A 24,861-nucleotide genomic window follows, 5' to 3' on the forward strand; every position below is an offset into this window, starting at 1 on the left:
AACATTTATTGTACCATTCCAAACACTATTACCAATACCTTTAAAGTCAATGGTAAATAGATGTTACTGTTTTATTTTTCAATTAAATATAAATGGATAATATGCATCTTCCGAAAAATAACTTAGTATACTTTGAAAATATTGATACTGTATCTACAATATTACAGCATAAGTAACGGCTGATTATATATTATTTTCCAAAAATTAACTATCAAATTGTTCATAAAGTCGAATCTTTTGTATGCATATAATTAACGTAAGGTGGTTTGTATACTTTATAGCATATTTTACTTAAAAATATGATATGTATTGTGATTTTAAAATACGTATCAGCGATGTTCTAAGCCATATCGATACTGTTATTGCTGCCATACCAAATCGTCAATCATATGGTCTAGATAAACAGTTAAGTATTAAAATACATTAATTTTAATACTACATTCACAAGGTTTTTATACTTTTAGGTACAATTTTTTTTCAATTTCTTTAAACAATACGTCTTATGCTACCCCTAAAGCCCTAACAACCAGTTATATGAACAATTTCACGTCTTTACACATTTTTAATATCATATTACAGTATCTAGCCTATAATAAAAATATTAATATTATAGACTATAAAAGAGCGCCACATCAAATATTACAACGCGCGGGTGGATTTCACTGTTTATCTGTTTAAGCTACAAAAATATGTAAATACACGTATTTGTAATTTATTGTAAATTTTATCAGTATTATTTTTTTTGTAAAAGTAATTTTCTTAAAGATAATTTAAAAAAACCAAAAAATTGCACATAAAATCCATGATTTCGTGCACTTCCGGGCCTTAGAGAAATGGTGACTTTTTTTGGTTAATAAGGAACTCACAACCAAACTTTCTGCAAAGTTTCAAAACTTTCCCATTTAATACCGGCAAAAAATCGTTAAATTACTAGATCACTAGATTATTTCTAGTTACCGGCGCTTTTTTTAATTATAAATATTTATTTGATCATACATTTTTAATCATATAATTACGTAAAATTCAATGTTTTTTTTTTCATGCAGTAGAGAAAATATTAAATGTTTCTGATTTCTAACAAGTTCTTACTAAATTTATTGATGTATTAGAAAATGGTATTATTCAATATTTATAAGTATACAATTATTTACGATCGGTTATTGTTTTAGGAAAAAATTTCATTATCCAACAAAAATAATATAAAAAGATTTTCAAACGGATCAAGCTCACTGAGTGTTAAAGGAATCTCTAGCCTAGTTTTATTTGGAATATTATCAATGAGAATATACTTGACAAATACCTATTTACCGTGCTTCAGCTAAAATTCTACGAATACCTAGGATTATGAGTTATATACTAGACGTAAAGACATATAGTACTAGACGTTATGGAAAATTATTGGAAATCTAAAGATTAGAGATTTCAAAAGGATTAAAAAAATAACCAAATATTTTCAAAGATTAACAAATAAACATACCTCATCGTGTAAGTATAGCACTTATAAGTTAATATTTTACGTTGAATAGAAATTTTAAAAAACCTCCAGAAATTTCTAAAAACTGAAAAAGAAATCTGAGATTTCTAGATTTTCAAAAATTACCAGATATATCTATATATTTTAAAAGACTACGAAATTTGTTTAGATAATTCAATAAATCACAAAAAATTTCTAGAATGTTACCCCAAGAAAATAAATATATAATTATAAAATTAAAATAACAGAGATTTACAAATATTACTATTGATTTACAAAGTCTTAATATTAACAATAATTTTAAGGAATTTCCACATACTTCTAAAGTAATCAACTAAATAATCATTGCTTTTCACACATTAAATATTTATTTTTTGTTTATTGTTTATTATCATGACATTATTATATATTAACATACTTACAGTATTATTATATTATTGTGTATAATATAATATGCATCAACAAAGATATTCATCTTGTCGAACAATTATGGCAGTAATATTTAATTAACATTTAATAATTAATTGAAATTTAACGACGGCTTGAGAATAAACTCAATTAACTACCACGTATATTAACCATAAATTTCAATATAAACAAGATTTTCAATGATATGCAAAAGTTATCAGTAGTTTCTGTAGAATTCCAAAGATAACCAAAGGTCTACACAAGTAATAATCAAAGATTTCTTAAGATTTTCATAAATCTCCATAGATTTCTAATGATTACTATATTTTTTTAAATATTTCCAAAGATAAAAAATATTTATATAACCTCTAGAAATTTCCAAAGTTCAATTATATAATAATTTTATTTTAAAATTTTTAATAACATGTCTATAAAAGAAAGCTATCAAGTGGAGGGATATATCATCAAACCTATAGTAAAAAATATATTCAACAACTTAACATTGTTCATCTAATCTGATTGAAAATTATCATGATTTACAAAAAAATAACTCATTTATAAGTTATAATAATTATAACTAGGTTTCTAGTGTACTAATGATATTATATTTATAATATTATAATACACCGAATAATTTTTGTATTTTGTATAAACGAAATATTTATACATATTGTTTATAGTATATAATCACAAAATATTATATCATTATTTATTATCATTTACGTGTTAAGCTGTATATTTAATTCCGTTTTTGATTTGATGGGCTTTTAAGTCAAAATACGTTTTTTTTTACTAATAAAGTCTATAGATTACATAAGAAAATAGCATACTTGGTGTACATCGATATAATTAAATGGCAAGTCTCGCATATATTTTTATGGAATAAAACAATGATCAATTTCCTTGAAGTTGTTCCCCAAATATTGTCTTATCAATTCAAAAAATATGTCAATGTATTGCAAATTATTACAAATCAGTATTTAGAATTTGCGAATAAGTCATTAAAATATATTGAGCTAAGATCATTACAGATGCTAACTTTACACAGTCGCCACCCTTCCCAACTTTGTACGATCGATTCTAATTATTTAAACATTGTCATATTTTTAATCAATTAAACATACGATGGGGAAAGGCGACATCACAGTCACCGAAAATCGGTGTACTTAAATCAAAATACCTATAATACATAGAAAGTTTTTAATACTATAATATACATATTATTAAATAATATGTTCGATAAATCTAAATATCGACAATAACAGCGAACAATAAAGTTGCAGGTGTTTCAAAAACTACGTTTTTTATTTAACTTGTATATTTTTTCGTAAATTTTTTTGGTGTCACCTAAATAAATTATCATATTATTATGGGGGTTTCGAATTCACGGTACAAAGGTATCGAAAATGACGAATAAGAAACGTCGTCGCTCTGGCCGGAATAGTATTTTTCGTATACCCCGCAGAGAAATCAATACTTCGTTTGCGTTTATATAAATATATGACGCGTATTAAGTATAATGTATTTATTTTTCACATTGCTTTAATGGTGAATAAATATTTACACTTCATAAAAGCCACCAGTAGTATATTTTTTCTAATTTAAATAATCCAATTATAAACACTAAGGTACATATGAATTATGATTATAATATTTTACGAATATATAATGTCATAGTTTATAGTTATGGACCTACTTAGTAAATGAATAACCGTTTTGAAAGATTAGTGTACCACAAAGACAATTTAGTCCAAGAATATGTAGAATAATCTACATGATGCCAACAAGTTAGTAACAAAAATCAACAGGAATAGAAGGTTAGTAAGTATATCGTTGTTAGTTAAAACAGTATGACTTTTTTCAAAGATGTTTTTTAAACTTTTCTGAAAACGCGTCGCAATGACAACAATAATCGAAGTATAACGACTAATAAAAATAATAATCAAATCGCTCATCCGAACGATGGGCATAACGTTATTTTACAAGTTTGAAACGGAGCGCAATATACGTAGTCATAATGAATGAAAGGAACAGATGGAGCAATTATAAATTATAATCATAACAACACAATATTGTCTCTATTATACACGCATTTCTGTATACGGTCGTCACTAGCGGAAGTCGTAATCTTGCAAAGTCATATAATATACTCACTCGTCGTGTCGGACAAAACATTTCCGGTAATGTTGAAAATAAATGCGTAAAATCGATAGTGAAAAATGTCTCATATTATTATGTATGTAGGTACTAATATTAACTCGCACTTGCTCATTCATGGTCAGCAAACCGGAAGTCTTTCTAAGACGATATGTAGATAATAATATGTTTCCGGATGATAACGAAAACGGTTTACGAAGCACAGATCACAAATTCACTGAAAAACAATTTACTAATTTTTATACCATTTCTCGAGTGCACTCGGAAGTCGAAGTATTAAAATCACATAACTTCTAACTTTACAATTTGTTAAATGATTTTATGCTAAACCATTGTGAAGTTCCCCCACTTTACTTTGTAACTTAACATTATAAAACTATTTTCCATCTCAACACTGGCAATACAACCTTAATCTCCTTAGGAAACGCATATAATCTCTTTCTTCCGTTTCCGTTTTAGCCACACATTACATTTGTTTAATTTCCTTATATTTTCGTTAAATGCTTAACCCTAGCATTGTACGCTCAGCTATGACAACCACGAATCAATCACAAACTTAAACCGTCACTTTTTTAACTCTCAAAATTGACACTGTGATTTGACTTTTGTCCTTTTATAAATATACCTACTAACATCCCCTTCAACATAGGATACATTTTTTTCACTCGATAAAGATATTATATTCCTTATTTTATATTTTTCAACTAAACAAGATTAATCATATTTTTATTTTTCAAATAATAATAACTATTCAATTTAACAATCAGACATAGTTTTAAACAAATATTATGTATATATATTATATATTATATTATTATATCGGATTACAGTTATTAAATTAGGCATTGTATTAAAATTGCAATTTTTATATATTTTTAACTACAAAATTATTTTCAAATGATTTTAACAAATTATGTTACATCAAACACTTATAAAACCATTTTAAGATTTGATATTTTAATTTTTTAAATCATGGACATGATTTAATTCTGATTTTTGGAAATCAGGTTGGAAATCAGCCAAATTAAGTATACATCGAGATAAATTGTTTATCCAATATAATTATTTGAAGTTTCTTTAGTTTAAAAGTAAATGGTTAGAAAAAAGTTGAAGTTTTTTATTTTATTCTTAAATGATATGATAATTGTTTATAATTTTAAAATCAAGATAATTCGTCAGTTATGATCTATCCCCTTTTTGATATCTTCTACAACTTTTATAAAAATCCAAAAATAAGAAAACACAATTTTTAAATGATTATGTTGCATTAAATTATACAAATTAGTAATTTATAATATGATATATATTTCAGTTGTATTATACGTATAAGTCTACGTATAAGACTTTATTATGGGTATTTATTATTTTACTTATATTTGTTCCATTTTATAATATTTTCCTAATTTATAAATCATCTTATTATTTTATATATTAAATAATTTTAATTTAATGACATTTTGACCAATTGATTCCGAAACACTGGTTTTATTTCTATAATTGAAGAAAATTTATTTTCACTTAAAAGATTATAACATAAGTTACATAAGTTTATAAGTTATTAACTGGTGTTTCATTTCATATTTTTAAGATCAAATATTAATACATTTTTATTAAATAAAACATATATTTTATAATTTTTATAATAATACTATAGGTACTTTATAAGTATTCACAATTTCGCCATACCAGTTGTTCTTGTCCATTGGCACTAAATAAAATAATTGGCGTATTGCATTGACTGGCTTCGTCAGCAAAAAAACTCCGAAAATTCCGTTAGTCATTTGAATTTCTGTCTAGCTTAGCGGAGGGTCACATTATGATATATTAATTATTGTGTCTGTAAGTCTCATGATAATGTTATTTCAACGATCATTGTGGTTTAGATCGAGTAACGTACCAGTGGTAACATTTTAACTCCTCCCTAAGACAATTCCACCATCGTATTGCCTTAATGGAAAAAATTGCTATTTGGAGTAAAAATATATTATTACATCCGGAAAAAACACATTAATAATAATAATACATTATATAATAATATATTACATAGGTTATGTGGTCGATTCGTGGAAGATCTTCCATTACATCGTAATATATGTGTATGAATTATATAGATATATGGTATCATGTCATAATAAAATGTCACCTCATCGTCTAAGTGGTAATTGACTCTTCATGTCTAAACTCTATGACATAATCTTGCTTCACTCCATGGAATTCACAATAAACAGTGATTATAGAATGTTAAAATGTGTGTACACGAAATTTATCAACTTAAACTTATGTTGCGGATTTTGGGAAAAAATTCAAGTCTGAAAACATCACAACAAAGGACCCAATAAAATAATTTTTCGTTGGGGGACAACATTTTTTGTAATCATCTTAGTTATGATTTAATTAACAAATAACTACAAATCATTTACATACCTCTAATATCTATAAAATCTTACATCAATGTTGTACCTTAATAAATAGTTGTATTTTAAGTGAAATATAGATAGAAAGAGAATTTTTATAAAACAATACGGAAGGATAAAATATATTAATACTAATAGGTGGTAAATATTATCTTTGCTGTGTTTAGAGTAAATTATATCATGTAGTTTGAAATATTTATAATAATTGTAGATGATTTAGGCATTTAAAATTATTTTTAATACATGTGTATACATTATCTATATTCAAGTAAATATTTGAGATGACGTATTTTTGTTATTATCCCAGTCAATACACGCCCTCCACAATGACACATTTTTCATATAATTATTAAATCGAATCATATTCCATTCTGCTTTTGATTTAAAAAAAAAAATAATGTGAGGATCCAAGTCTTACGTGTCCGAATTTCCGAATTTGTACTGTTAAATCCACTGTGGGAAGCTGACCGTTCGTTGTGTACAAGAAAGGTTACAGGCGTGAAGTCGACAAATATATATATTTTTAATAATCCCCGGAGGTGTTATTTTTTGGTATATAATTTTAGATTCATCAAACGACGTGTTTCTATCGGATTTTCGAGATGTTTCGATTTAGCGAATTGACATAACCCAATTCTAAAGATGAATTCAGCTTGTCCAAAACAAATATTTTCACTTTGCGCATTGAATGTGATTAGTAAATCGTTTGGGAGTATACACTGCATACATATTATAATCTGATTTAACGATAACGTACTTTGTCCGTATTTAAGTACTAGGTCTTAAAATCTATCAAAAATACTCTTAAATATTATCAATAATGCCATTTCAACACAATAATGCCTTTAAAAAAGATATTTTTTTTTATTGACATGCAACTACACAACGTTAGGAAATGGACAACAATCAGAATTTTTAGCACTTCTTTATTTTATATAAACTAAAAATGAATATACTCATAAACGAACTAGTTAGTAGTTTTTTAATTGAAATCTGAGTCCTAATCATATCATTATATAGAACATAATAGTATTATATTATAACGCATTGGCTTGTCTACTGCTTAGCAAAAACATCCGCAGACAACTATAACAACGCCGCCATCGCCGCAAAATCAATAAACATGCGACACACTACAACGGAAATTTCAATTTTTTTTCCATACCCATAAAAACGGTTTCAGGAAGTATATGTATATTGTACACAAATATTTTCGAGTTTACGTTTATCGTCGGTTATTTTATTTATTTATTTATTTTGTTTTTTTGTCGAGACCGTACGACGTGGAATTAAAACAAATAATAATAAATAATAACAATGTCCGTTTGGCAAAACCCTATTACAGAAATCGCATTATTTCACCCGGTGCACTCGGTATAGCGTGGTTTTTCTCATTTTTACTCCAATTAGATTATTTATCAGCGAACATACGACAATATTAATAACACAACACACGTATTTTGGAACGAGTACAAGTATTACAGTGATACCATTCCGACGAACGAATAACGTTTAATTTAAGACGCCGTTCTGGCGTTGATCTCATAGGTACACGGTCGTAAACTTCGCAAGAAAAAAAGAAAAACAATCGACAAAATCGATATTAAAACAACAACGACGACGTAACTTTCAAAGCACAAAAATTTAGAACGCGAAATATTACCGTCACCACTCACCGCAATAGTAGGGTTGTGAATCGTATCTGGAGGGCGAATTGAAACCGAGATATATACGTGTATTGTGAGTGATTTTATTTGTCCCCAAGTGTTATTAAGTTTTCCGTTTTAGTACGATCATTCCTAGAAGTAAAACAGATTTCAAAACGTTATCATCTGAAAAAAAGAATTACATAATATCTTTATATCAATATAGATATACTTCCATGTATAAAACATGTACATAATATAAATATGTCGTTCGCCTTTCATTTTATTCAATTGCATATTATTTTTCACTTTCAAAATTCTATTTCGACAAAATATTATGTTTTAGATACCTGGACGTGAAATATCTTAGTTTTACATATTATTATTTTTCGTCGCGATGTACCATTGTGTAGTTTAAATTGAAAATTATATTTAATCGTTTACGTCGATGATATATTGTCACAACGCAAATATTCGTTCAGGCAACGCAATTATTTTTGAAAACAAACTGCCTAAGCGTTACTTCCGACTTATGTTTATTTAACGATAGCTAAAGCACCAAAAGAAACCATTAGACGTTTTTCGTGACGACTCTAAAATTAATATTCTATTTCTTTGTATAATTAAAACTGAAGTATTTAGTATATCTTGGAAATCGTTGTGATTCATCCCACGAATAAGAGGCTTTCGTATGGAATAATATATCTTTATAAGTACAGCATATTCAACGGAGCCTCGTACGTTCAATGAAATTGTTTCACGTAACTAAATACACGTAATATTATATTATTATTATTATTATGTAATAAATGCCAAACTATAATATAAAATTCACCTATATATATAATGGGTAGAAGGTAGTACTATATCATCGTATTGCGATGGTTATATTATATTACTAAATATTATTAATATAATAATTATTGTCGGACGGAGAAAAGCGATTGCATAACTGTTAATAACAATCGATTACAATATTATATAAGTTATATATTACACAGTACACGATCAGACAAAGTGTTGAAAGTTTATATTGTTCTGCACAGTGGAAGTACACATCTTAACTTTGAAAACAATTGAGCGCGATTCGATAGAAACCGACGGATTACATTTTGTACCACGCCGCGCTCCGAAACGAAATAATTATGATAGCTCTGGTAGGTATATTATTATAACAACACCTATATTGTGTGAATTCTCCTGGACCTATGATATTTTACTCACTCAACATTTCGTTTTATTTCGATTTTTTTTGTGGTTTCCAAATGGTTCACCACTAGCTCTACGAGATACTCGGAACATTTTATTATTAAAAGTCGAAAAAAAGACAATTTCTAATCTTGTTGAAAGAGAGTGGTGGTGGCCATACAATAAAAGCCAAATGAAGAAATAAAATCAAACTTTATTTAGGTCTTCTTAAACTTTGATTTTTAAATTAGATAACTTAAATTAGCAGCGGAAAAATATATATAATGATATTAAGAACTTTGTGATATATAATTTTCTTCATTAAAATTTAAAAATTCTCTGAAAATGAACTTATAAAAATCGAAGGACAATTTTAATAGTATGAAATTTTTATATTTAAAATAAAAAATTATCCAGATCTGTCTATAATATGAGGTGTGAGAAATGTTCTTGTGTGGCAAGAAGGTTTTGTATCGAAAACCTGTCGGCTCCGACACTCCTAATCATCATTAAACCACCGAATTGTGGATTTTTTTGATTTGAAATGAATTATACTATTGGGTTTTAACACTTTTAACTCTTGAAAATTGTAGTATTTTTGTTAATGGTGACCGTTAGTGTATGCAGGTGCTCTCACCAAATGGAGACGTCTTTTCGTACTGTCAAACCCGATGAAAACGTAATAGCAAATATACGATGGATATTATAAAGGTTGGGTTCAAAAGAGAGATAAAAAAAAGAATTTTATAATATGGTACCATCCCATGTATAGGTTATGAACATATATCCCACGTACCTCACAAAGGTGTGCCTTCTATGCACCACGTGTGAGCTTGATGCTGAAATAATATCTTTTATTTTTCCGGACAAAATGTATAAACAAGTAAGAAAATCCCACTTGGACGGAAATATATATAAATATTTAGAAAAGTGGTGAAACGGATTTTGACTCTGGACAATTTATTATTGTCTCGTAACTGAAAAAAGGAAGTTTCTGCTGGTGAGAGACGAGAGATGAGTAGATATTTTTATCAGACATTATTATCTAATAAATAATGATAAAATATAATATTTCTTTTACGTTTGTATGTGTGTTAACCAGAATTCACAAATCGTGGTTTATCTAATAAAATTAAAAGTATTGATTATTCCATTTTTCAATAAATAATATACAATAGTAAAAAATATATTATTAAAAAATATGAGAATATGATTTAATTTTACAGTAATAAAAGTAGACGAATATCGAAACAAAAATATTTGTTTTTATATCTTAATAATCTAAAAATATTTTTACATGCTTCACCTATAATGCAATATTATATATTAAGTAAATATGGAAATGTAAGCGGAAAAATATATTCCGTTGAAAAACAACCATGATTTTTTATCATTAAAATGTTGGTAGTGTATTGGGACCTCTGCGGTAAGGACAGAGATAAATAAGTGTAAAGGAAATGTATATGAACTACTTCCTTATAAAGTAAACTTCGGTTTCTTGAAGTCTCAGGGGAACAAAAAAAAAAAAAATTGACGTATTGAAACTACGATGTACAGAAGTTCAAAATAGTGAGGTTCTATAATACTGTAGCGTGAGTTGAAAATAAATAAATTTGCACCGTTACAGCATTATATAATTACTGTACCATAATGAACTATATTAGTATTTACTAGAAGATACGGATAAACAACTAAAAGAGATGAACGTAGGTATTTCCATATTTAGCTGTGTTTGATTGCAGTGACCATTACTCAGTACTCACGCATACGCCTATTTTCCGTCATTATTAAATATTTATTCAGAATCATTCGCATACCTAATACGGAGCACAGCTTTTTATTGTGTCCGTCAATATTTTCATGTCTCTTTTACTGTTCTCTTTCTCTCACTCTCTCTTTTTCTCTCTCTGTGCAACTGACTACTATCTCTGGCCGAATATTTTTCTCGCTTCGTATCGAGGGAAAACGTTCCATCATATACACACTCGTTCGCCTGCCGCCGGAGGGTTTCAAAAGGAAAAATTCATATGAAAAATGTATCGAAAACGACTGGTTGGGAACTTTTTTCCTTAACTTCATTTTTTCCTTCTTTTTTATTTTTTTTGTCCTTAATATCGAGTAATAGGCATTGCACAGCTTGTGATATATATATTATACAAGCAAAATAATACTAGAAAAAATACAGCGAAACACCAAAAAATAACTGCAGAACTAGCATCGGTGTATAATACCAATATATACAATATATTATTATTGTTATGCGGAATAAATGAGGGGATTTTTATTCTTTCGATGCAAAGAACTCACTTTTTTTATCTATTTACAATTATCATATTCAATATTATTAAAGACTTAATTTGTTTTCATATGATTTAAAGAATTATCAACTTACCACATATTGTATTTAACTATTTGAATTTTACTATTGATTTTTTTTTTATCGTCGTGCAGTATTAATATTTTTTTTTAACTGTAAATCTAATTTTATATTTTACATACTAAAGTTATGTTTGTTTTTTTTTTTTTTAAGAAAAATAATACGTAAATGGTTCCATAAATATGGAACATTAAAAGCTTGTAGTTTATTATTTATAAGTATTAGATCAAGACGAGCTGAGTACTGAAACATCAAAAACTCTTAGTCAAACTTACTTACTTATCTAATCGTATTAAAGTATTATATTTTATTTATGTTTATAAATAATATAGGAGATTTGGATTTTAATACAATATTACTTTTTACATAAAAGTATTCTGAATAAGCTGGTATATAATTAAAAATAAATGCTGCACGTGAAAACTAAAGAATCTAAAGAACCGTTGTGGTAAAAACTATCAAAACATTTAGTAAATTTAAACGATTATTCGTATAAGAAAAATACTCAATTTTATTGATAAAACGAGGGTTTCGTGTTAAAAAATCCTTGTATACTACTTATCTCTCTCTCTCTCTGTCTAACACTCTATCTCTTTCTCTCTGGGTGCGACTGAAATTTGCTTCCGGCGGTCGTTTTCATGGATAATTTAATAATATTTTCACGCGACCTATCGCCCCATTCTATCCGTCTCTCTGTTCGTCTATCTATCTCTATCATGTGCGCGGCGGTTATCGTACACGACCACACTGCAACACGACAAAACAGTTTTTGCCGGCGATCGATAGTCTTCCGAAAGCTGCTGTTCTCGCAACTACGTCCGTTTATTTCTCCTTCCTCTACCCCTGGCCGGACCAAATGATGTGCGTGCGTGTGATATCTCCGCAACTGTCCCTGCCGATTTTCACACGCGTTATATCATGTCGGTTCCACGCACGGTTATATCCTTCGAAATAATAATATAATGTATTATGAACATAGTCGCGGTTATCGGGAGGTCAGCGATGACGGTTTAGACGAGATAAACTTTATGAGTAGTGTTCGGAAATCAACGATCAACCTCGGGACCCAAAACCTAGCTCTTTTGCCGGAAAACTAGCATAAATTATGCACTACTATCATCGTAATCGTAGTCGTCGATGGACATAGACGCGAGCGATGAAATATATGGTAACCCGGTATAGGTATACCCGCGGCACACTCACTCGATCGGACGTGCACAACCGTCGATATCGTTGTTGGCGGCAGTTGTAGATTATTATATTGTATATTATTGTACGGTGTCGACGGAACGTTACGATATAGTGTACCGGACGTCATAGTTGTTTGCAAAATATATTATTATTACTGCTGTTGTTTCGAACGTCATGTATTTTCGATTCCCCGTTGTCCGCCCTAATGGAATTCTGTTTACTGAGCGCGTTTTCTAGTACTGCGTCTACAGTGTAATATTATGTGTTATTATGGTGTACAATAATACTACGGTATCGAGATATTATGTACATTGATAGACGAGGAACGTTAAATAATAATAATATTAATGTCGTTTGCACCATTTGGATTTATCGCGACAACTCTGCGATTTATGGTCGTCGTTTTCGCCGAAATATTTGAGTTCTAACTGTCGGTGCATGCTACATACAGAAGCTGTCATAAATCTTTCAGAAATTCACTGACTGCGTTTCAATAGTAAAAACGTGGCATTATAGTTTATGGTCCGAGTTTTCGGTGTGCGTATGTGATTTTATGAAAACCCGAAAATTGCGTATCTTGTACTAGAGTTGGGAGCTAGCTCTGTAAATTTACCTGGTAAATTTTTCCAGTAAGATTAATTTACGTAAATTCTATCGATATTTTTTTTACCGTTTTAATATTGAGTGACCACTTATTTCAATTTTTTGCATGTGCATAACAAAGTATAGTGACTTCCGTGTCCTCTAAGTTGAACTTGATATTTTAAGTGACGATAAATCACTTTTTAAATCTGACTAGTAAAATTATATTTTATTTGCTGTATGTATGTCTCAATTCTCAATATCTGTAAGAATAACAATCAATATAATTATATTAATTATAGTAAACAATAATTATAGGCTGGTTATTATTTTCAAAGCTTAAACAATTTCAAATTAGTTATAAATATATTTGTAGCAAAAGGTGGTGTATTGGTTAGTTAAGTTATAAAAATATAATTTAAGAAAGTATTAAGTTTACTAAACAAAAACATTACGTGATATTAAAAAATTTACATACAATTTACTGGAAGAATTCCCATCTCTAATCTCTTCACTGCACACTAGCTGATCAGTGTCGGATAGTCTCGGAAATTAGTTATTATTATTAATTTAATAGGTGATTTATCAAAAATGCTCAACCCTACCACTATTTATTCTTCAGTAATGCAGTAAATCAAAATCTGATTTTTTAAATTTTTAAACATACTTAAAAACCATATTTTAAATTATTAAGATTCTTTTACTATTTATAAAGGGTGCGCTAAGATACGAAATTCTATTTTTTAAATGAAACTCGATTTTTATTGTAAATTTTTCAGTGGAATATTTTTATAAATTTAATTAAATTAAAAAATAAATAAAAATAAAAATAATTTGAAAGAGTAGTTTCTAAGTTATTTAATTTTATATTCTAAAGATAATATATAGGTCACGATTATGTTTTGGAAGATACAGCCGATATAGGAGAGACTCATATCCATATTTTTTATTCACAAAATACCTTACAGTAAAATGAAGAGTTCTTATTTTGAAAAAAAAAAGTTTTCATCTTCACAGATACTCCCTAGATAGTAAATTAAATTCAAGAATTTTAAAGTATATCAATCTCTGTTTTTGAGTATCATTTCATTTAAAATTTCTGAAAATGAAAAAAAAAATTTAATTAATTAAATATTTTTTTTAAAAAGTAGGGGTTAGAAGAATGCTTTGTAAATAATTCTGAACAATTTTTTAACCACTTGTTGTACATGTATAATTGTTATACTTATAGGTAGTAACAATGAAACTCCGATTACAGTTTTTCCGAGAATACGGATATCCGTTTCCGAAGTTCCTAAAACCGAATTGTACCATCATTATTATTAATTTGATTACTATTGTGTGTTATCACTCATCAAAGAGGTCTTTTTTCTGGAGGTGGCAACGAGTGATCAAGTAAATCAATACGAGTATATATATTATATATATACCTATTCTAAACTCTAAACGGTGGAGGTAATGGAACTACCAAAGGTCTACGATATTGCCCTTTGACGGTATAGAGCACAAAAATCGGTAATGTCTATTGTAAACTTTGTAGCTTGTGACTAATAATATTGCAACAATGTAATATTATTTGCAGTGGTGTTAACACATAATAATATTGTTTTAAATGAGTATTATTACATATTATAATGACTGATACACGAATTCCGGGGAATTTTAACTTTATTTTTTAACAACAATTTAGAGCTGTGCAAACAAATCAAATACACATACATTTACTCGCGTAGATTTGGCTCGAAATGATGCGGGCTGCCGACTACAGCGTTTTTAATGAACCGTTCGATTGACGTTTGATTAGAAAAAAAAATAATATGTCCGTTACTTTATACAGTGAATTGCTGCTGGATTCACGAGGGAATAACGTGGAAACGATAAACATGACTACCTGTGTGTTACTGTTCATAGTAATAGGTACACACTATACACAGACGCGCATTTATACTCCCACGTAGGGTTTGCAGGAAGCAAGGATTTAAAACGGAAACACGTTTCTCACGACTTGACGACACGGCAATATTATTACAGTTAATCTATTACTTAATAGAAAATAAGATTGGATCAAATGACGTCATCATGTACCATGCTATGATAACCTAACCTAACCCATTTAAACGAAATAAAATGCAGGGTGATTCACCAAACATGCTCACTGCTATTTTATTCTTTACTATGCATTATTTATTCAAGTTGTGATTAGTGGAATTATTAAGTAAATTTGTTTAATTAATTAAAAAATAAAATATTATTTTAAGTTATTCAACACGGTATGTGCGTTAGAATATGATATTAAACTCGAAAAGCATGATTAAGGAAATTATCAATTCGTAACCCCTCTGAACGTTAATATTTTACTTAAAATTACGATAATAAATCACCATTCCAGTTATTTTATCTAAGTACGCGAAAAGAGACATCAAGTGTACAAGTTGAAGTCATTTTTTTAATTGAGAAATGTTTATTTGAATTTAGTTTAGTATGAGGATACTAATGAATACATAATGGATTTTATCGAATTCTTTTTTTTTGTCATTTCTATTTATGTAAATAATGTTTCTCAGAACAACAAAATATAATTTTAGGTATGATTACTTCCGATGTATTCAAGTTATATTTTATAAATTTTAAATAGACCAAAAACTAAAAACTAATATTATTGTATAAAAATCATAATAAATTACTTTTATAACCAAACTGCCCGGATCGACTGTATGGCCCCACAATTCAATTTTTCGGAAGATTTCCCGATTTTCCAATATGTCAGTCCGCTCTTGGACATTTTTAATAAAAATTAATCATATTTACCGAACATTGGCAATAGTGGAAAGATAGCAATGTTTAAAAAAAACTGAGTGATTAGAATAATAAGATATATGTAGGTTGGTAAGTCCCATTAAAGAAATGTAGCACGACAGTGAAATATTATTGATCCTGGAAATATCAGTGGTAACATAATATTATAATTTATAAGTCAAGTAATGGGTTATGTTAGGTACTCAATTTGAGAACTGCTGTTTAAATGCTATTGAATGGTGAAGTGGCATTATACCATAATATATTAACATGATTTTTCTGTCTTAGTATTTAAATTTTAGTGTAGTGTGTAGATGATATTAATTATTTTATTTAGTTCGTATAATATATCAGGCCATTACTTTAATTAATAAAACGCTTGTGTTAGTGCAGTATTGTTTTTCCGAGTGATGTAACAATCGTATTAGTTGATATTTGTAGACTTGATGCATTAATTATATTGGAATTCTAACTGTGAATTAGGTAAGTAGGTTTTTGAGTGACCTATTTTTTCCAAATGTAAAACACTATTTTACTTTACATTTTTAAGTAGATTTTTATTTTATTTTATTATATATATTTTTTAATATCGATAATGTATAAATCAAGATTCTAAGCCAGTAAATTTGAGGAATCAAAGTTAATGTACTAAGCACAATATTTTAAAGAACAAATAGAAGGTTCTCATTGAAAAAAAATGAGATGCTGAAAAAATATTTCAGTAAGGATTTTCTTTCCACGTAATACATACTCATACACGCACCCACAGACAGATATTCTAATAACATTCCCTATATCAGTAACAAAACATTTGAATTGAACAGTATGATATTCTGAACAAAAAATTATGCGAAATCATGTTTTTGTACTGGGACTAGTAGGTAGTATTTTCAGAGGTTTTGAGTTCAACAGATTGAGTGTTTAAGTTGTAAACACAGTTAGTAAACGTACGAGTATAATATCGTTTTTAATCAATACAATAAGTTTTGTAGCAAAACACTATCCAATTATAATTTATGTTTGTATTTAATCGTATTTCGTAAACATTTTAATTTACATTTTATTTTATAAACTTAATGTAAACAATTTTACAAAATAAGTTAAGTACCTAATTTAAAATATGAAAAATTATTATTTTTCTACATTTTTACATTTTGAATTTTATAAGAAATTACCGCTATTAGTATTGTGCATGCAGTGAATATTGTCTCAATTCTGTCGGTTTTCGATACGCTCGCACGCGCTCTGATATATACACTTTTGCTGCCGTGGATCCCATTTTTGTATTACCATATTATTATTGTGTGCAATAACAATATTATTATGTTTTTATATTCGATTTCATGGACGGTCACACTCGTTCCGTCCAATCGGTTGCGGCGATTTACTTTCAATTCACTACCGTTTACAATATCTAGTTTTCCCGGTCGTTGAAAATCTGGATAGAAAATATTGATATCCACGGCTCGCATTGTACCTACGTCATTGCGGTTTTGTAAAATAAAACGCAAATATACAAATCGAATTAAACAAAAGATTTATGCGCATATATTGGACGTACCATACTGTGCAGAACGACCTAAAGGTCCTAAAGTATATGTGTACGGATATTTTATGCTTTTGACACAAAACTTAGTATTTAGCAGATAATATTCAGGTAAATATAATATATTATAACATTAGAATATTTCAAAACATAGTTTTTTAAAACAAGTATTTTATACTTAATGTTATTAATTTAAAACTTGCTTAAAAAAAAAAACGAATTGTCTGTTAAATTCGGAAATATTGTTGAGTAGTGTGGTGCAATGGTCATATTTCATCGGTTCAAACCTCAGAACAGTGAAAAATAATATTACTTCATATTCTCCTGGTGTTGTTCCAAATACTCAACCGGACCCACTCCACTCAGAGTGACTTCCACACACGTCAAAAATGATCTCCTTAAAGAATGAGGTTAAAGTGCGCTAAACCCTTCCTAAGTAATTATACCTACATTAATAAAGACTGATAATACAGTCGCTAATGAAAAAAAAATATCAATTGAAGCTATAAACACATACTGATAATAATATTATCAAGAATAATAACGTGATGAATGTAAACAATAAGTCGTGTTGTAACTCAAATAATTGCCAACAATTGATGAATTTGTAAAAATTACACCTTTTTGGGATTCACTAGATGCCTAACTTAATTTCTAGGTCCCTCGATAAACGTCGTGAGCAACGGACTGCCATACTGATCTAGCGAGGAAGCTCAGCTTCAAACGATCGTAGTGAAAATCGTCGAATTAAGAATTTAATTATATAACGTCGTTCGTCATGTATTTTCTGGCAATACAACTATTGCGCTGTTCATACGGAGGTGTTTTTTATAAGTCAACTTTGTGTAACGATTGGAGCACCAAAATACCACAACTTATATCGCTGCAGGCATTGACGACTGTTGGAGTCATTTTATTCATTTCTCAGCCTTGTTGGGTAAAGCGCTTTGGTACGTTTTATTTAATCTGTAAATTATTAAATTCGTGGAAATATAAATCGATGTTGTAGTGAGAAAACTTGAAATGAAAAAAATTGTAAATGTCTTGGATGTTATAAAAAAAAAAATAATAATAATAATGATGATGAACAACTTGTCGAATACACTTTGGATTCATATATTATATTATATTATTATTATTCTCAATAACACTAATGTATCAATAAACAGTTTAGAACATTTAAAAACAAAAAAAAAAAAAAAAACGTACAAACAAACAAACGGAAATCCGAACAAACGAATTTCCAAACGGTGCCGACTAAAATCGGCGTACGTAGTTTTTATGTATATATAATATTATTATTATATACGCGTTTAACAAAAGTACAATATAATATATTATATTTATTACACGGTTTATCGAGTCCCACGTCCGCCGCCTCAAAACATTACAAACGTCATGATTTACGTGTAACGTCGGAGTGTCATCATTAATCGTCGGCCCAAAAGTGCTGACAGGTAAGTGTATATCTTAAGTTTGCTGATAATTCGCTTCGAAAAAGAAAAAAAATCCCATTTTGTAATATTATTGTCAACACTTAAAATAACAAACAAATACGATTTCCAGTCGATAGGTACGCATCTTCTTCTGTTATAAACTCGGTTTCAAAGAGACTGTTAATGTTCAACGATTATTGGCGGACTGACACACCTGACACGCGCACACGAGGCGGACGGAACGTTTTATTAATTGTATACAACGATAATATTTATGTCATAATAATATAGTGTATTAATAATAATAATATAATGAGCGACACGTCACGGCGAGTTTTACAAAAACTTTTCTTTACACAATACGTAATTATATAATAGGTAGATAATATGTCGTAATAATATATATATATATATATAAATAATAGTTATACATTAACGTTAATATATAATATAACTATTTATAAATAATAAATATGTATAAAACTTAAACTGTACAAGCCGCCGACTTGGGCTACACGCGCGTCTCTACACGATCAGATCGCCGCTGGACCTGTGATGATGCTTCTGCTGCTGATCCTGTTGCTGGTTGTGACCGTAATGGTTCTGCCGGTGATGCGGCAGCTGCGACTGGTGGTGGTCGAACGCCGCCGCCCGTTTCTCGTCCTCGAACGTGACCATCTTGTCGCGGAACGCGGCCGGCTGTCGGGGCGGCCGGGCGAGCGTGGCCGCGGCCGTGCGCAACGCCGACGGCGGCAGCGGCGGAGGGATCTTCTGCATCTCGATGGCCGAGCACAGGTCGTGCGCGCTGGCGCTTCGCGGTATAAAATACTCGGAAACGACGCTTGCTGCTCCTCCACTTCCGGAATAGTGGGCCGGATTCCGGTGGTGGCCCATCATCGGTTGCTGCACGGAACACCGTCCGGCCGACTGCCGCTGGAACGGCGGCGGGGGTGCGGGGAGCGACAGGCCGCCGCCGCCGCCGCCGCCGCCGTCGTCGCAGTCGTCGAACGCTGGCGGCGGCAAGAGGGGAAGTTTGGGTGGCGGTGGCAGTGGCGGCGAGGGCGGAGGGGCCAGCGGTTTCAGGTCGATGGCCGCGGCCGTCGCGTCCGGCGGCGGCCCAAAGTCCCCGTGTCAGGAACCGGCGGCCACGCCGTTGTTGTGGTTGTGCGGCTGCCGTCCGCGGTGAGTGGACGAAATCGATCCGCCGCCGCCGCCGCCGCAGTCGTCGTCGTCGCAGCCACCGCCGCCGCCGTCTACGGTTCCGGCCACGGTGCACACGACCATGTTGCCGTCCTTGTGCTGCTGGTGCTGCTGGTGATGCTGCTGCTGCTGCGACCACATCCACCACCAACAGCAGCACCACCGACAGTTGCGCGACATAGCGGCCAATTCGTCCTGCAGCAGCTGGAAACACATGGCCACCACGGCCATGCCGACCAGTATGTAACCGGACGACACGAACACGGACACGTCCTTGGTGGACTCGACGCCGCCCGGCACTAGCTCGCCGAACCCGATGGTGCCCAAGCTCGTGAAGCAAAAGTACGAGCCCTCCAGCAGCGTCCACCGTTCGAGCTTTTGGTAGATGAACGCGCCCAGCGCGACGTACGCCGCGACCACGGACAGCGACAGCAGCACGGGCACGCGTTTCTGTCCACCGCCGCCGGACGAAACGCTAGCGGCCGCGGTGTCCGAGTAGGCGGCCGCGCCCGACACGGTTTCGAATTCGTAACGGTGACGGTAATAATCACCGCCTCCCACGTGATTGCTGGACACCGTGTTGGGCGGCGTCCTCTTGCCGCCGCCGTGTCTGCCACGTCCGCCTCCGTCGTCTCTGTCGTCGCGGTTTCCGGGCGAACACATTCTCGAGTAGATGCGCCGGAAGTTCTTGGCCAGCGTCTCGCCCATCGTCGACAGGTACAGCAACATTAGCGGTATGCCGATCAGCGCGTACACGATCGTGATCACTCGGCCCCATGGCGTCTGCGGCGTCACGCTTCCGTAACCTGAAAAATAATACAAACGGTCGATGATCAGAGATGAGTCTTGTTTTTTTTTTTATACGGAGTGGACAAACGAAACGTTTGATTGTTTAGACGGTAAAAGTTATCATATACATGAGGGCGCGTTACAAGCGATGGAGAAATCCACGATTCTTTTTTCGAAACATTTCTGCCATAAACTCCCCCCACACTATTCGGTTTAAACAATGGACGTTGTTTGGGCTGGATTTTCAACGCCATAAAATTTAGTGTGCTTTTTGCACGGATTGGTATGCCGATTCGCGAATTTCGTACAACCTCGATCTCCCGAGTATAAATAGTGATTTACATATAAATGGTGCAAGGGAAATATTTAAAAGTACACTTTTTTTTCTAAAAGGAATATATATATACGGCAAGAGCGTTTTTTGCCAACTATTTTCTGTAAAAAAAGTTAAAAATTCGTGAACTCAATTGACGTAAATCATTTGATAGCATAAAAAAAAATATATAAAAACAGAATCGGATATAACCTAGTTTACGAATGACTGTCTTCCATAAATAAACAATGGTTATAGATGACCAAAACGCTTCAACGACTGGCATGAATCATTTAGTTGTTTGGTTAAGGTTTGGTTATGTTAAAATGTTTGAAAACCCTAAATTTGTTATTTAACCTTGGTAGATAATAATAATAACGAATTAAATATAGTTTGTTAATTAAATTAAAGCTACTTAAAATTATTAAACCGTTACGTGTATATTATCATTTAGTATAATATATAGATTAGACGTAATCCGCACTACCAATGTGTGGTTATATATCAAAGTTTCTAGACACACCTTATTATAATTACCTTAAGTCTTAACAACTTACGTAATAACATACTTTGGACGAAAATTATTATTCATCATACGCTCTAAAGGTCATAAATGATAAAATTGTACGCTGCACAACCAATTTAGTTGAGTACAGTTTAATACTAATAATACTATAATATTATTATATAATATCTAAAACATTCATACTGTGCAAGTTATCATCAGGATTTTTTTTCTTTTTGACTATGGTAAAGTGTAATTTGCTTTTTATTTATTAATTAATATGTTAATTGAAAATCATTTTCAAAATAAATACAGTACTTACAAGAAGTATATTATGTTATATAAGAAGGAGTCAGGAGATATATGTGTCGAGGGTACCCTAGAAATATAAATTTAAAAATGTTCATGTGAGACAACGGCCGTCAGGTATAAAGCACTTTAACGCTTGAACTACTCAACTGCACTATTGTAATTTACAAGAATAAATCGAGTGGCAACATATTTTTAAGCATACAAGCGAGTGAATATTTGTATCACATAACCGCACATACACATATTTTCACGGAACAATATTGAGCCTGTCACCTATGATCGAAAATAAATAAAGTGTCTCTCGAGAATTTAGTTTTTTTACAATTTACAAAAAAACAAAAACAAAAACCGTATACTATATAATATGTGTAATAATAAATCGTTATCGTTTGATTATCAATTTATCTAAACGTTAAAATTTTTGAAGAAATCGATATTTTAATTGCCTACCTTAAAACTGTATAAGACATAATAATACAATTTGTAACTAGATACTATGTTTGAGTATACTTTATTCTTTAAACATCATAACAAGTCAAAATTGAAATATTTCATAAAATTGTATAAGCACTTAATTAATGAATTTACGTAGTTTATAAAGCCAATAGTGTATTAAATATTTATATAATTCCGAGAAACAACAATATCAATAATCGAACGCTAAAATGTAAAATATTTAAATTTTTTAAAAAAACGCTTGTTATTACAAATGTGGCGCGTTTTTAATCAATATTTACGGTATTTTTTTTTAAAATTCATTACATATTTACTTCATCGCCAAAGTAATTTAAGTACCCGAACCGTGTCTATAATTACATTAAGAGCACACACATACGCCTTTGCAATCACATTTACAATATACGTATATTATTTCATTGTACTAAATACATTATAGAGTATGTAATTATACTATCCAATATTGAAAATTGTACCCTGACCACTTTCAGCGACCACCATTTTAATTTCGTTATCGGTAGTTTTGTTCACGATTTTGTTACAATCGAAAATTCATGTTATAACTCTGAAATAATATATTGACCAACGAGTACATAATAATATATACAAATATTATTATTTACATAGGACAATATCAATGTAGCACCGTTCTGTGCGACAATATTATAATACACGAATTTGGGTCTCGGGTATAGTATGTATATTGTGCAGTGTATACTAAAAGCACGATCGTGTCATAATTATTACATTTCAATACAATGGTAATTTAGCTATGCATTATAACGATATAATATAGAATATAATACAATCTGACTCAGTTTAAAGACTGCAAAGTGATCGGCTCCATAGCCACGGGTCGTATTCGGACATCGTTATTGATATATGATGATAGTAATAGATGTGTACGAATTGCAAATGACTGTGGGTTCGACGTATTAATTACTATTGACTTTGATGACTGTGGCATGAATAAATTGTTACGATTTTCTAAAAACATATTTGTTTGTTATATTGTTATATTTATGTTTTTTCGCAAAAATACCTAGCGGGACGTTTCAATATACTATTATAAGCACTAATAGTTTCAAATTATATATATATATATATAAATAAATAATGCATTTTAATAATCATATTTTTATCGTTTTAACGTTAAAATCGGAATCATTTATTTTAAACATAAAAAATTGTATTTGTTTTTAACAGAATATTTTATTTTCTGTTAATTGTTGTTTGAAATTAATGAAAACTAGTTAGAAATTGAAGAAATAGTGAGACATTAATCTTCAATAAACATTAACACCAACTTACCTATAATAATCACCATGACAAGATATTTTAAAATAATTGCAAAATAGTTAGATGGTAATCACAGCATGAAATAACTTACTTGGGAAACTAACCGTGACAACAAGGTGAGCTAATCTCCTGCAGCTGATACTATAATAACTGAAATTGTCTTAGGATATTAAGACGGGGAATATTCATCCCTAGTAATGAACAGATCGTGTCACGTGAAGAAGGTAAATGTAGCCTTAAATTAAATATATCACTTAGCAGCTGGCAAAACCAACACCTGAACTTTTTTAGAGCAAGTCGTTGCTATTATAGCATCCTTAGACATCTGCAGGATGAGCGTGACCAGCAATATATAAAAACAATATAGGTTTTTGAATAAAAACATCCACACCATTAATAGCTGGCTCTAAGCAAACTGTAGTCCATTATCGAGGAAAAACTTTTTTAAATAAGTAACATACCTAAAAACATCCATAAAAAACTATGATTGACATCAACATTAGTATCCTTAGATTAAGCTAATAACTTTGCAATACAATTAATGGAGAACAACAACCGTTACTTGGACATATCAAATCTCAACAAACGAAACACCTTGGAATCAAGAAGATATAGGACGTGTTTCCCGAACATAGATATCACAAACTTGCAACTGTAGAAATTAACACATGGAATAACACAGGTTATAAATATGTTCTTTGGAAAATACAACAGATGCAATTATAGCCAAAGATATAAAGGAAAATACTCGAATTATACTAAGCAGGTTAGG

The 24,861-nt window shown here is 30.9% G+C and overlaps 1 protein-coding gene and 1 long non-coding RNA gene across 3 annotated transcripts in view; both read right to left on the bottom strand.

Annotated features, from left to right (window-relative positions):
* Window positions 1-5,699: 5,699 nt before the first annotated feature.
* Window positions 5,700-8,623, bottom strand: LOC126550196 (uncharacterized). Its single transcript, XR_007604235.1, has 3 exons — window positions 8,130-8,623; window positions 6,083-6,348; window positions 5,700-6,003 (listed from the first exon to the last, which is right to left on the bottom strand). It is a non-coding gene; the product is annotated as an uncharacterized LOC126550196 (long non-coding RNA).
* A 10,256-nt stretch (window positions 8,624-18,879) lies between these two features.
* LOC114129789 (TWiK family of potassium channels protein 7-like) overlaps window positions 18,880-24,861 on the bottom strand; it is a 101,430-nt gene continuing 95,448 nt past the window's right edge. For both annotated transcript variants that reach the window (XM_027994627.2, XM_050199689.1), the window contains one exon: window positions 18,880-21,221. In XM_027994627.2, the coding sequence (XP_027850428.2) occupies window positions 20,347-21,221 (875 nt within the window). In that variant the 3' untranslated portion in view covers window positions 18,880-20,346. The remainder of the gene's footprint in view (window positions 21,222-24,861) is intronic.

This window comes from Aphis gossypii, chromosome 2, assembly GCF_020184175.1.
Source record: "Aphis gossypii isolate Hap1 chromosome 2, ASM2018417v2, whole genome shotgun sequence".
NCBI classification, from domain to species: domain Eukaryota; kingdom Metazoa; phylum Arthropoda; class Insecta; order Hemiptera; family Aphididae; genus Aphis; species Aphis gossypii.